General features: G+C 38.6%; 1 protein-coding gene across 1 annotated transcript in view; it reads left to right on the top strand.

The window, feature by feature from the left end:
• Positions 1–15,330, top strand: part of prkra (protein kinase, interferon-inducible double stranded RNA dependent activator) — a 42,059-nt gene that overhangs the window by 2,264 nt on the left and 24,465 nt on the right. The window contains exons 2-7 of the mRNA XM_026143724.2: positions 581–756; positions 1,251–1,332; positions 2,902–2,980; positions 3,079–3,196; positions 3,279–3,373; positions 3,471–3,633. Of these exons, the coding sequence (XP_025999509.1) occupies positions 581–756; positions 1,251–1,332; positions 2,902–2,980; positions 3,079–3,196; positions 3,279–3,373; positions 3,471–3,633 (713 nt within the window). The remainder of the gene's footprint in view (positions 1–580; positions 757–1,250; positions 1,333–2,901; positions 2,981–3,078; positions 3,197–3,278; positions 3,374–3,470; positions 3,634–15,330) is intronic.

Genomic DNA, 15,330 nt, shown 5'->3' on the forward strand with positions numbered 1-15,330 from the left:
TCTTGTGTGAATGGGTGATTGGTTGAATGAATTAGCTGTATAAAGCGCTTTGAGTGCTTTTTGAGTGCTCGGACAGAGTAGAAAAGCGCTACATAAGAACCAGTCATTTACAAACTAAGACAGTATAAAGGAGTTCCTGTTCTTGTCAGTCGATAATGTCTCAGATGATCTGTGTCGCTGCCATGGTTATGGAACAGTGAAGAAATTGCAAAAAGTTCTTTGATTAAACTGTTATTTCATTGATTAATCATTTAGTTCATTATTTAGAGAAATTTTCAAGGCAAACTGGTAGAAAGTTGACTTATTCTGGCCTCTAAAATTCTGTTCATTAACAATTTTGTATTGACAGCCTTTTGTTGTTTGTTTTAAGACAAAAATTAGATATAATTACATTTTTGGTACTAGGGCTGATAAAACTGGGAAAACATGGACGTTTTCACTTTTTCCTTTATTTTATAAGCAGTTTAAGTGCACAATCAGTCATCCTGTTGTCATTTGTTATTCTGTCATTCAAATTTAATGAGTCAGTTATTACAGTCATAGCTCATAATTTGTCTGTCCTTGTGTTGACTACGTGCAGCTTGGATACAAACGAATCACAGAAAAGCAACTCGGGGAAAACACCGATACAGATCCTGCATGAATATGGCACGAAAAGCGGAAACCTTCCTGTGTACGTGATGGAGAGGGCTGAAGGAGAGGCTCACCAGCCCAGCTTTGTCTTCAGCGTGACAGTCGGTGACGTAAGCGGCATAGGTAGGCTACGCTGTCACCCCTGCTGTGCTGATAGCTGGCTGTCACCGAATGAGGGCTTTTATTTGAATTGAAAATTGCACCGTGGTAATTCAGAGCGAGTGCCTCAGGCTGCAATATGTTCTTTGTCACTTTGTTGAATTTCTCTTCTGTTGCTGAAGCAAAGTGTTTAAATTTACCCTCTATATCCCTTGTTTTTTAACAAAGATATCACACTTCAGGCATAGAAAAGTGCAGGTCCAGAGAAAAAGGGTGAGAAGCAGTTGGAATGCTCTTCATGTTGAGGTGATGAGAAATGACTTAGTGTCTGTATTTAACATCTGTCACCAAGCCTATGCTTTAGGGGAAAAAGGCTTCAAAGTTGAAGTCTTTTTGTTCTTCCCACTAGCCTCTCACACTTTACATTTGATTAGGATACTGTGGCTTTCAGTTAGGTTTATTATTATTGCTGTTTTGATATTGTATAACACAGGCAACTGATTGGTCTTTTTTTTCAGGTCAAGGGCCGAGTAAAAAGGCTGCTAAACACCAGGCTGCAGAGGCTGCTCTAAAAGCTATGAACATAGATGCTGGAGTCATGTAAGTAGAGTGTAATCATTTAAATTACTGGTTGGAAATAAAAGTTGTACTCCTCAGAGGTTCGCAAATAATGAATATTTACCTCTTTGAATAGCAAGCGGACTTTGTGCTGCCAAATAAAGTTGGCAACAGCAAAGCTACGATAATTTATGTTCATTTTCTGGGTAAATCGTCAAGGCTATAATTAGATTAATGAGCAATGAAAAAAATGAATTGCATCCCAAATTAGTTTCAGTCAAAACCATGCCAGTGTTGTGGAACTTTAACAACTCAATCTGTCTGCATTTTGAATCATTTTGGACATTTTATAGACTTCACACTGGCTGTTATAGCATAAAACACAAATGTTTAAGAATATGACAGGAATCTTTTACTATTTTCATTTGTTTAAACACTGAAGTCAAAACAGTAATTGGAATTATAGAAATAATGCTGGTTATGTTGTTATAGTGACATCTGTCAAAGGATTGGTTATAGTGTTGTGGAAAAGCCATGACTATACACTCCTTGTGTATAGATTACTATCAAGGAGTCAGACTTTCCTGAATTCTTTAAGATGGTTTTAAGCAATAGTTCCTCAGTCTTTCTGAAGGTCATTCAGAGTTATTTGTTTTTTTAAACATTGGCTGCTCTTTCACTCAGTTCAGTCCTTGTATGTCATCATCACTTTCAGAAGATTCTTGTTTTTTAAGCCACCTAACACTGACCTATCAATCATTCAAGCAATAAAAAGCTACATAACTCAAAAAATAAACCATTTTTTGTGGCTACACTTAACAGATAACATAGCAAAGGACCAATTTTGGATGATTCCAAAAAACCTATTAGCTAAAAACTTCGAGTATCTCAGATTGGTGTGCAGTGTGTCCTTATAAAATTTGAGGAAACTTAAGGTTGGAAAAAACAAACAAACATATGAACAATATTTGGTTTAAATTGTCATCACTATGTATAGAGAAGGCCATGACAGAGGCATGGTGAGTGTCTACAGCCATCAGAAAGATACAGTGGGGATTCTGTCATGGCTTGGAGCTGCATTTCAGCCAGTGGTGTTGGGGATCTTGTCAACTATCAGATTTTGATCCACCCAGCAGTACCATCTGAATGGGCATCGGTTTGGCAACCACTTTATTATTTTAGCAATTACAATAATACATCTGGCAGCAACACTCAAAGAAGAGCTCTGAGTATCTGTCAGAAATCTTTTACTATTCCTGAAGACTACTTATAGAAATGACAAGAAAGCTTGACAAGAGTTTAGGCTGTGCTGGAGAAAGATGCGTTAAAGGTGATCATACCAAATATTGACTGTCAAGCTTCTTAGAATGATGTGAACTCTGTTATTGCCTTGTACGTTTTGTATGTCAATGCCTGGTTGTACATTTGTTGTACCAATTTACTATTTTCCTAGAAAAATGAGGGTTAACTCAAGACTTTTAGCACAGCTCTGTATTTATGCTGCAGGAGGGAAGTCAGCCTGAGAAATCTTAGATTAAATCTTGTGCTTGTAACTTGTAGCGCCTACTAAATACTATGACACTCTTGTGATTTCTCTTTAATTCCAAGCAGGAATGTTCCTGGGACGTCTGACAGTAATGGTGTGGCAGCAGAGACAAACAATCATCCTAACTCTGTGGGGTTACTCCAGGTGTGCCAGCCATGGCTGTGTTTATGCAAGAACATTTCTTCCATATGTATGAAATGAACTGTGTTTCCCTCATGATCTTTTCTTATCGTTCACATTAGGAGTTAGCATTACAAAGAGGATGGCATCTTCCTGAATACACAGTTTTAACAGAGGCTGGTCCACCACATAAGAGAGAGTTCACGGTTATTTGTCGATTGGAGTCCTTGTCAGAGAAGGGTGCGATTATTTTTCACGTTCAAAGAAAAATTTCTAAGATTTTGCTCGTTTGTCCTAATTTTCTATCTTTTTTTCTCGACAGGTGTAGGAAATTCAAAAAAAGCTGCAAAAAAAGTGGCTGCAGAGAAAATTGTGGCAAAGCTTCAGAGTCTATCAGGCTGTTCTGAAATCACATGGGTATGTCGGATCTTTCTTGGCTCATTTGTGTGACGTCTACAGGCAACTTCAACATTTCAGGCAATTTCTTTTGTGTTGTGATGTTTTTACTTTTCAGGGTCCTAAACCAAGTGTGCGATTTGAAAACTTAAGGAACTCGATGGCAGAGAAGATATCTTTACTGAGGAGAAACCCGCTGAGCATTCCCAACACAGACTACATTCAGATGATGTTGGACCTTTCCAATGAACAAGGCTTTGAGGTCACATACTTTGATATTGGTAAGAAAACAAACTGCATTTGTATTTTTCTGTTAGCAATACTGGTGCCTTCCACTCAGATTATGTGGTTCCCAGCTTCCCTCACTCACATCAGATTCAAAGAAAAACTCCCGTCGCCCTAATCATAGAACGCATTTAACGTCTTGATTAAATACTCAACTTTCATCCCTTTTTAAAATAATAAAACTGGGTCATCTATGCAGTTGTGCTTTCCCAAATGAGGCCATGTACCGCTCCAGTGGTTAATACTGAGAAATCTTCAGAGTAGTGGGGCACTTGTGAGGGTGTTAGAAAAAACAACAAAAAAAACCCCAGATGTGAGGTTGACGAAAGACATTTTCCATACATTACGTTACACCTGGGATCGGATCGGATGCCTTTTGCCTTCACAATTGCCATAATTCTTCATGGCATACATCCAACAGGGTGCTTCAAACATTCATCTAAGATTTTGGTCAATGCTGGCGTGACAGCGTCACACAGTTGCTGCAGATTTGTTGGCTGCACACCCATGATGTGAATTTCCTGTTCCACCACAGTCAAAGACACTCTATTTAATTCAGATCTGGTGCCTGTGGAGTTCATCTGAGTACAGTGACCTCGTTGTCATGCTCAAGAAACCAGTTTGAGATAGTTGGAGCTTTGTCCTGCTTCATGTGCTGCCCTATTATCTTTATGCAGTGGCAGATCACAACAATAGTCAACTCAAGGCAGTTTATATTGAAATGGAAAAAACAACAATCCCTTTTAAGCAAACACTTGGTGACGGCAGAGAGAGAGAAACTTTCTTATGCCAACTATTCACAGTTAGTGTGAGACAGAAGAAAAGAGTGAAGCAGAAAGAGCATAGGTGACTGAACAGTGAGGCTGGTGTCAATAAGACTTGAATTATCTGCTCTTCCCAGAGTTTGTACGGGTGCTTGAAATCCGTGAAAGTTCTTGAATTTTAGTATTGTCTTTTCAAGGTTTGAAACATGCTTGAAGCCGTATTTCATTCACTACAAATAACTATCTGACCGAATAGTTTTCTTATCAGGTAGAGAAATAAAACGAGTTGCAAAGTGTAAAAGCAAAATTTCTCCACCTGGGCTGCCATGCACCACTGTGTGACCCCGCCCCTCCGCCGAACAGTCGGGGATGAATGCACTAACTTGCTGTTTTAATGAGTGTTTGATAGAAAACGACACTGGTGGACTTTGGACTCTTGAGTCACATGACAGGTGAGTCCTCAGGGGCGTAATTTCCAGGGGGGTTATGACCCCTCCCAATAATCAGACCTAACCAACAAAATTATGAATTATCTTGCATGAATAGGCGGTTGATTTCTTTACTCCAGTTATTACCAGCAAAATAGTTGCATGTTTAATCATCTGGGAATTTGCCCAGATTTATTTATTTATTTATTTAGACAGAGATCTTGACCACACAAATGTTCAGCACAAAGTTACACCAATGTGAGTCCTAGTAAATAATTTTCGAGTATGTGTACATATCACGTGCTATTATTATTATTATTTTGCTAGCTATCAAACGTACTGGAGAAATGATTGAAATGCACTGAGTGTGATGCACTACGGCAGCGCTATTATAGCAGTTAGTTATGGCATGGTGATTTATGGAATATGCTGTAAACTTAGCTAACATTATTTAGCAGTAGCAGTAACGTGAGTTACTTCACTCAAGTAAAAGCTTTAAACGTTAGTCTGATACTTAACTAGACAACTTATGGCATAAGGAAATAATGGTAATAAGAGGGACTGATCCATATGGACACAAAGAATAGCCACTTTTTTGTGCTGCCGAAGTTCCGAGGCTTTCATTCAAAATCTTGAGCACCTACACATTAAACAACTTAAAAAATATAAATGACTTCAAGCTCACATTGACGCCTGTGGGACACTATCAGCCACTGAGACAACAGACAAATTTGAGTGTTTTAATATATGAATATTTCACACATTAAGGCTGCCTGTTTATTTAAGGGAGATGAACAATACATTATAATTTTACATAATCATATCACAGATGATAGACTAAAAAAATAGATTTGAGGTAGATGCTTGTGCATTCTTAAAGTCTTATATGTTGAACTGAATTGAGTATGTCATCTGTTCAAAGGCTCTCCCAGTCAGTGCTGTTCTCCATGCCTGTCTTACTGTACATGATGTTATCAGCACAAACACTTTAAAGGTGATCATTTATGACTTTAACAATAATACAGACAGCAATGTAGTCCAATATCTCACAGTTAGTTTTATTGGGAATTAACTTTAACCTGTTTGGCCTTCAGGGATTTTCTGAGCTTTCTGCTCGAAAATGAAATGACCAAAATAAATGTATTTCTCTGCCATTACAGAATGAGGTAAACAATATTTGTATCAAAATAAAGGATATGGATATGGATATTACCTGTCCACAGATTCATGGTGCAGTAACTGCTCTTTTAACTGTCTGGTGTCTTTGCTTTGTTTGGTGTTTGTAGACATGGTTTACATGAGTTTTTAGCTGAGCTTCAGAGGTTTCTGTGGACACTACTCATGTCAGCACTTATATTTCTGACCTCGTGTTATAATCGATTAAACGTGGTCTCCTCCCTTTTGCCCCCATTTTTGATGTTGTGGGCACAAATGATCAGGCGTGACATTCTCATAATAAATCAGATAAAATACTGCAAAGAATTAATCCTGCATTTGTGTGATTGAAATGTGTGTGCAGTGACACTGTTTTAAAGATTTGGCCTAAATAATTCTGGAGTGAATGAGCCTAAACATGATGACCGGACTAGTGACACCATATCACCTGTGACACACACACGCACGTATGACTTTGCCAGTTTCAGCTGAAACAATTTCAGTGTTTCAAACCATGTTCCAGAGTTTTTAGTTCACCGTTCATGAGGTTTCAAGAAGAAAATGAAAGACAGATCTGAATGTTTGAAAGTGTTTTGGAAAAACTCTGTAAAGAATAGATGAACAATACTCAAAGGATAAATTCAACTGTTTTATTTTGTTAGATAAGTTGAAAAAAAAGTTAAACAAGCAAGTAAATAACGAAACAAGGTAAAACGAAGTAAGTTCAAAAAGTTAACAAGTAAATAACGAAACAAGGTTAAATGAGGTAAGAGCAAAAAGTTAACAAGTAAATAACGAAACAAGGTTAAATGAGGTAAGAGCAAAAAGTTAACAAGTAAATAAAGAAACAAGGTTAAATGAAGTAAGAGCAAAAAGTTAACAAGTAAATAAAGAAACAAGGTTAAATGAAGTAAGAGCAAAAAGTTAACAAGTAAATAAAGAAACAAGGTTAAATGACGTAAGAGCAAAAAGTTAACAAGTAAATAAAGAAACAAGGTTAAATGAAGTAAGAGCAAAAAGTTAACAAGTAAATAAAGAAACAAGGTTAAATGAAGTAAGAGCAAAAAGTTAACAAGTAAATAACGAAACAAGGTAGAGGAGAGAAAACCCCAACAATCCCCTCTGAGCAAGCACTAGGCGACAGTGGGGAGGAAAAACTGCCTTTAAACGGGCAGAAACCTCCGGCAGAACCAGGCTCAGGAGGGGGCAGTCAACTGCCGGGACTGGTTGGGGGGGTGAACAGAGGTGGAGCAAGACGAGGCTACATCAGTTGAAGAAGCAGTATTGTCCCTCTACCGGAAAAAGCTGAAGAATCTTTTCTTCTTTTTCATGGACTTTTCCACGAGCGCCTTTTTGTCCAGGATGAGGGTTCTCAACTCCTCGATGGTTTCTGTGTTTTGCCTCTCTAGTTTCTTGCATGTTTGTTCCACCTGTTCTAATGTTGCTTGTGTTTCTTCAAGCTTTTCTTTGAGGTCTTTGGATGTTGCCTCCTGTGTCAGCTTTGCCTTCTGCAGGTCTGCATTTCTCACTTGATCTTCTTTGTGCAGGCCTTCTAGCTGCTCATTTCTTTTCTGGATATCGCGGAGCGTACACTGCAGGTCCTCATGCGTTTTGTCTTGTTTTTGCTTTTGGGCCTGCATTGCTGTGTTTTCCCGCTTCAAGTTGTTGAATTCCAACAATATCCCCTTAATGAGCTCTGAGTTGTTTTTGGCCATGTGATCAATCTTTTTCTGCATGTGTGAGCATCGTTTTTCTAGTGTTTCCTTTTCTCCCTCCAGCTCACTTGTTTTGACCTTCAGTTCATCACAGAATCCTTGCAACTTTTGATTTTTACTCTCAAAGTCCTTGATAATGCACTTTTCTTCTGGCAGTCTTTCTTTCTGTTGCTCTTTCTCTTGAAGGAGGTCTTTATTTTGGACCAATGTTTGTTCCAACTCTGCCTTCACCATTCTGTACTTTTCCTGCATGCCTTGGAGCTCGCGCTGCAGGTCTTTTTGCTTTGTGTCCTGTTGTTCCTTCTGTTGGAGGACTTCTTTATTTTTTTCTTCAGCTTCATCAAGCTTTCTTTGGAGCAGGTGATTCATTTGGTCCATGTATTGCAGATCCCACTCCATTTTATCAATCGTCGCTTTCCTGCCTTGAAGCTGCTCGGACATTTCTTTAACTTCAGCGCTCTTTTTCTTGTTTTCTTTGATGAGGGATACAATCTGCTCTCTGGCTTGAGCAAACTTGATCCCCCAGCCCTCATTAATAATGTTGATGTCGGGCTGGCGCTGTAGTGTTTCTTCCAGGTGTTTGTTTTGTGCTTCCATCTGTAAGCACTTCTTCTCCAGGTGACGTTTTTCTTCTTCAATTTGTCGAATTTTGTTCTGGAGATGGTTGTTTTCATTCCTACTCTCCTGTAATGCCCTTTGGATGGATAAGAGGCCATTTGGAGAAATTGGCCGGCCACGCGTGGAAGGAGAGGCGGCGAAATCTTTTTGTCTTGGTTGCCGTAATCTTGGATACATGTTGGCGTTTGTATCCGATGACTCTGAGAGGTTTCCAAATTTTTCTGTAGTGAACGTTTGAAGGCTGCAAACACAAAGGCTGCGAAGAAACGAACTGAAAATTGCTGTTTCTCACCCCTATTTATAGAAAAACTTCAAAGGATCCTTGTGACATCCTTGTGACATCCTTGTGACATCATCACTCCTAAGCCAATCAGATTGTCACATGACATTTTGGAATGTGGAATGGGGATATGTTTTTTTTTAAACAGTTTTCAAATGTAACTTAATATTTAAGTGTTTCTTACTTGACCCGCTTAGTTGATTAAAAAGTTAATTGCCACGAACACCCCTAATGTTATATAACAGACCACAGAAAAAGGACAGGTTTTTTTCTACGTGACAGAGCTATAATAAATGTTTTGTTTTTTTAAATTATCCTACTTTTTCTAAAAGGGAACATTATTTAAAGAATATGTATTTAATTAAAAACTCTGTATTCATCTAAAGGGTATACCAAGAAGGGTGAGCTTCCTGCTTGAAAAGGAAATGACCAAAATAAATGTATTTCTCTGCAATTACAAACTCTGTGTAAACAGTCTTGGTGTCAAAATAAAGCTAACACTGGTGAGATGTCATCAGAGCTGTAAATATTACTGCAGATGTTACTATGTCAAAGTTACTGTGACTCAAACATAGAAAAAATGATTTTTTATTTCCCTCACCTAATTTTTAAAAGTATTTTATAGCATATAACACGTTTGAAAATATGCTTCGGTTCACATTTAACTCCAGAAAATCATAAATCAAAATATGGATATTACCTGTCCACAGATTCATGGTGCAGTAACTGCTCTTTTAACTGTCTGGTGTCTTTGCTTTGTTTGGTGTTTGTAGACATGGTTTACATGAGTTTTTAGCTGAGCTTCAGAGGTTTCTGTGGACACTACTCATGTCAGCACTTATATTTCTGACCTCGTGTTATAATCGATTAAACGTGGTCTCCTCCCTTTTGCCCCCATTTTTGATGTTGTGGGCGCAAATGATCAGGCGTGACATTCTCATAATAAATCAGAGAAGATACTGCAAATAATTAATCCTGCATTTGTGTGATTGAAATGTGTGTGCAGTGACACTGTTTTAAAGATTTGGCCTAAATAATTCTGGAGTGAATGAGGCTAAACATGATGACCGGACTAGTGACACCATATCACCTGTGACACTCACACACGCACGTATGACTTTGCCAGTTTCAGCTGAAACAATTTCAGTGTTTCAAACCATGTTCCAGAGTTTTTAGTTCACCGTTCATGAGGTTTCAAGAAGAAAATGAAAGACAGATCTGAATGTTTGAAAGTGTTTTGGAAAAACTCTGTAAAGATTAGATGAACAATACTCAAAGGATAAATTCAACTGTTTTATTTTGTTAGATAAGTTGAAAAAAAAGTTAAACAAGCAAGTAAATAACGAAACAAGGTAAAACGAAGTAAGTTCAAAAAGTTAACAAGTAAATAACGAAACAAGGTTAAATGAGGTAAGAGCAAAAAGTTAACAAGTAAATAACGAAACAAGGTTAAATGAGGTAAGAGCAAAAAGTTAACAAGTAAATAACGAAACAAGGTTAAATGAGGTAAGAGCAAAAAGTTAACAAGTAAATAACGAAACAAGGTTAAATGAGGTAAGAGCAAAAAGTTAACAAGTAAATAACGAAACAAGGTTAAATGAAGTAAGAGCAAAAAGTTAACAAGTAAATAACGAAACAAGGTAGAGGAGAGAAAACCCCAACAATCCCCTCTGAGCAAGCACTAGGCGACAGTGGGGAGGAAAAACTGCCTTTAAACGGGCAGAAACCTCCGGCAGAACCAGGCTCAGGAGGGGGCAGTCAACTGCCGGGACTGGTTGGGGGGGGGTGAACAGAGGTGGAGCAAGACGAGGCTACATCAGTTGAAGAAGCAGTATTGTCCCTCTACCGGAAAAAGCTGAAGAATCTTTTCTTCTTTTTCATGGACTTTTCCACGAGCGCCTTTTTGTCCAGGATGAGGGTTCTCAACTCATCGATGGTTTCTGTGTTTTGCCTCTCTAGTTTCTTGCATGTTTGTTCCACCTGTTCTAATGTTGCTTGTGTTTCTTCAAGCTTTTCTTTGAGGTCTTTGGATGTTGCCTCCTGTGTCAGCTTTGCCTTCTGCAGGTCTGCATTTCTCACTTGATCTTCTTTGTGCAGGCCTTCTAGCTGCTCATTTCTTTTCTGGATATCGCGGAGCGTACACTGCAGGTCCTCATGCGTTTTGTCTTGTTTTTGCTTTTGGGCCTGCATTTCTGTGTTTTCCCGCTTCAAGTTGTTGAATTCCAACAATATCCCCTTAATGAGCTCTGAGTTGTTTTTGGCCATGTGATCAATCTTTTTCTGCATGTGTGAGCATCGTTTTTCTAGTGTTTCCTTTTCTCCCTCCAGCTCACTTGTTTTGACCTTCAGTTCATCACAGAATCCTTGCAACTTTTGATTTTTACTCTCAAAGTCCTTGATAATGCACTTTTCTTCTGGCAGTCTTTCTTTCTGTTGCTCTTTCTCTTGAAGGAGGTCTTTATTTTGGACCAATGTTTGTTCCAACTCTGCCTTCACCATTCTGTACTTTTCCTGCATGCCTTGGAGCTCGCGCTGCAGGTCTTTTTGCTTTGTGTCCTGTTGTTCCTTCTGTTGGAGGACTTCTTTATTTTTTTCTTCAGCTTCATCAAGCTTTCTTTGGAGCAGGTGATTCATTTGGTCCATGTATTGCAGATCCCACTCCATTTTATCAATCGTCGCTTTCCTGCCTTGAAGCTGCTCGGACATTTCTTTAACTTCAGCGCTCTTTTTCTTGTTTTCTTTGATGAGGGATACAATCTGCTCTCTGGCTTGAGCAAACTTGATCCCCCAGCCCTCATTAATAATGTTGATGTCGGGCTGGCGCTGTAGTGTTTCTTCCAGGTGTTTGTTTTGTGCTTCCATCTGTAAGCACTTCTTCTCCAGGTGACGTTTTTCTTCTTCAATTTGTCGAATTTTGTTCTGGAGATGGTTGTTTTCATTCCTACTCTCCTGTAATGCCCTTTGGATGGATAAGAGGCCATTTGGAGAAATTGGCCGGCCACGCGTGGAAGGAGAGGCGGCGAAATCTTTTTGTCTTGGTTGCCGTAATCTTGGATACATGTTGGCGTTTGTATCCGATGACTCTGAGAGGTTTCCAAATTTTTCTGTAGTGAACGTTTGAAGGCTGCAAACACAAAGGCTGCGAAGAAACGAACTGAAAATTGCTGTTTCTCACCCCTATTTATAGAAAAACTTCAAAGGATCCTTGTGACATCCTTGTGACATCCTTGTGACATCCTTGTGACATCATCACTCCTAAGCCAATCAGATTGTCACATGACACTTTGGAATGTGGAATGGGGATATGTTTTTTTTAAACAGTTTTCAAATGTAACTTAATATTTAAGTGTTTCTTACTTGACCCGCTTAGTCGATTAAAAAGTTAATTGCCACGAACACCCCTAATGTTATATAACAGACCACAGAAAAAAGACAGGTTTTTTTCTACGTGACAGAGCTATAATAAATGTTTTGTTTTTTTTAAATTATCCTACTTTTTCTAAAAGGGAACATTATTTAAAGAATATGTATTTAATTAAAAACTCTGTATTCATCTAAAGGGTATACCAAGAAGGGTGAGCTTCCTGCTTGAAAAGGAAATGACCAAAATAAATGTATTTCTCTGCAATTACAAACTCTGTGTAAACAGTCTTGGTGTCAAAATAAAGCTAACACTGGTGAGATGTCATCAGAGCTGTAAATATTACTGCAGATGTTACTATGTCAAAGTTACTGTGACTCAAACATAGAAAAAATGATTTTTTATTTCCCTCACCTAATTTTTAAAAGTATTTTATAGCATATAACACGTTTGAAAATATGCTTCGGTTCACATTTAACTCCAGAAAATCATAAATCAAAATATGGATATTACCTGTCCACAGATTCATGGTGCAGTAACTGCTCTTTTAACTGTCTGGTGTCTTTGCTTTGTTTGGTGTTTGTAGACATGGTTTACATGAGTTTTTAGCTGAGCTTCAGAGGTTTCTGTGGACACTACTCATGTCAGCACTTATATTTCTGACCTCGTGTTATAATCGATTAAACGTGGTCTCCTCCCTTTTGCCCCCATTTTTGATGTTGTGGGCGCAAATGATCAGGCGTGACATTCTCATAATAAATCAGATAAAATACTGCAAAGAATTAATCCTGCATTTGTGTGATTGAAATGTGTGTGCAGTGACACTGTTTTAAAGATTTGGCCTAAATAATTCTGGAGTGAATGAGGCTAAACATGATGACTGGACTAGTGACACCATATCACCTGTGACACTCACACACGCACGTATGACTTTGCCAGTTTCAGCTGAAACAATTTCAGTGTTTCAAACCATGTTCCAGAGTTTTTAGTTCACCGTTCATGAGGTTTCAAGAAGAAAATGAAAGACAGATCTGAATGTTTGAAAGTGTTTTGGAAAAACTCTGTAAAGAATAGATGAACAATACTCAAAGGATAAATTCAACTGTTTTATTTTGTTAGATAAGTTGAAAAAAAAGTTAAACAAGCAAGTAAATAACGAAACAAGGTAAAACGAAGTAAGTTCAAAAAGTTAACAAGTAAATAACGAAACAAGGTTAAATGAGGTAAGTTCAAAAAGTTAACAAGTAAATAACGAAACAAGGTTAAATGAGGTAAGTTCAAAAAGTTAACAAGTAAATAACGAAACAAGGTTAAATGAGGTAAGAGCAAAAAGTTAACAAGTAAATAACGAAACAAGGTTAAATGAGGTAAGAGCAAAAAGTTAACAAGTAAATAACGAAACAAGGTTAAATGAAGTAAGAGCAAAAAGTTAACAAGTAAATAACGAAACAAGGTTAAATGAAGTAAGAGCAAAAAGTTAACAAGTAAATAACGAAACAAGGTAGAGGAGAGAAAACCCCAACAATCCCCTCTGAGCAAGCACTAGGCGACAGTGGGGAGGAAAAACTGCCTTTAAACGGGCAGAAACCTCCGGCAGAACCAGGCTCAGGAGGGGGCAGTCAACTGCCGGGACTGGTTGGGGGGGTGAACAGAGGTGGAGCAAGACGAGGCTACATCAGTTGAAGAAGCAGTATTGTCCCTCTACCGGAAAAAGCTGAAGAATCTTTTCTTCTTTTTCATGGACTTTTCCACGAGCGCCTTTTTGTCCAGGATGAGGGTTCTCAACTCCTCGATGGTTTCTGTGTTTTGCCTCTCTAGTTTCTTGCATGTTTGTTCCACCTGTTCTAATGTTGCTTGTGTTTCTTCAAGCTTTTCTTTGAGGTCTTTGGATGTTGCCTCCTGTGTCAGCTTTGCCTTCTGCAGGTCTGCATTTCTCACTTGATCTTCTTTGTGCAGGCCTTCTAGCTGCTCATTTCTTTTCTGGATATCGCGGAGCGTACACTGCAGGTCCTCATGCGTTTTGTCTTGTTTTTGCTTTTGGGCCTGCATTTCTGTGTTTTCCCGCTTCAAGTTGTTGAATTCCAACAATATCCCCTTAATGAGCTCTGAGTTGTTTTTGGCCATGTGATCAATCTTTTTCTGCATGTGTGAGCATCGTTTTTCTAGTGTTTCCTTTTCTCCCTCCAGCTCACTTGTTTTGACCTTCAGTTCATCACAGAATCCTTGCAACTTTTGATTTTTACTCTCAAAGTCCTTGATAATGCACTTTTCTTCTGGCAGTCTTTCTTTCTGTTGCTCTTTCTCTTGAAGGAGGTCTTTATTTTGGACCAATGTTTGTTCCAACTCTGCCTTCACCATTCTGTACTTTTCCTGCATGCCTTGGAGCTCGCGCTGCAGGTCTTTTTGCTTTGTGTCCTGTTGTTCCTTCTGTTGGAGGACTTCTTTATTTTTTTCTTCAGCTTCATCAAGCTTTCTTTGGAGCAGGTGATTCATTTGGTCCATGTATTGCAGATCCCACTCCATTTTATCAATCGTCGCTTTCCTGCCTTGAAGCTGCTCGGACATTTCTTTAACTTCAGCGCTCTTTTTCTTGTTTTCTTTGATGAGGGATACAATCTGCTCTCTGGCTTGAGCAAACTTGATCCCCCAGCCCTCATTAATAATGTTGATGTCGGGCTGGCGCTGTAGTGTTTCTTCCAGGTGTTTGTTTTGTGCTTCCATCTGTAAGCACTTCTTCTCCAGGTGACGTTTTTCTTCTTCAATTTGTCGAATTTTGTTCTGGAGATGGTTGTTTTCATTCCTACTCTCCTGTAATGCCCTTTGGATGGATAAGAGGCCATTTGGAGAAATTGGCCGGCCACGTGTGGAAGGAGAGGCGGCGAAATCTTTTTGTCTTGGTTGCCGTAATCTTGGATACATGTTGGCGTTTGTATCCGATGACTCTGAGAGGTTTCCAAATTTTTCTGTAGTGAACGTTTGAAGGCTGCAAACACAAAGGCTGCGAAGAAACGAACTGAAAATTGCTGTTTCTCACCCCTATTTATAGAAAAACTTCAAAGGATCCTTGTGACATCCTTGTGACATCCTTGTGACATCATCACTCCTAAGCCAATCAGATTGTCACATGACATTTTGGAATGTGGAATGGGGGATATGTTTTTTTTTAAACAGTTTTCAAATGTAACTTAATATTTAAGTGTTTCTTACTTGACCCGCTTAGTCGATTAAAAAGTTAATTGCCACGAACACCCCTAATGTTATATAACAGACCACAGAAAAAGGACAGGTTTTTTTCTACGTGACAGAGCTATAATAAATGTTTTGTTTTTTTAAATTATCCTACTTTTTCTAAAAGGGAACATTATTTAAAGA

This window comes from Astatotilapia calliptera, chromosome 16, assembly GCF_964374335.1.
Source record: "Astatotilapia calliptera chromosome 16, fAstCal68.1, whole genome shotgun sequence".
NCBI classification, from domain to species: Eukaryota; Metazoa; Chordata; class Actinopteri; order Cichliformes; family Cichlidae; genus Astatotilapia; species Astatotilapia calliptera.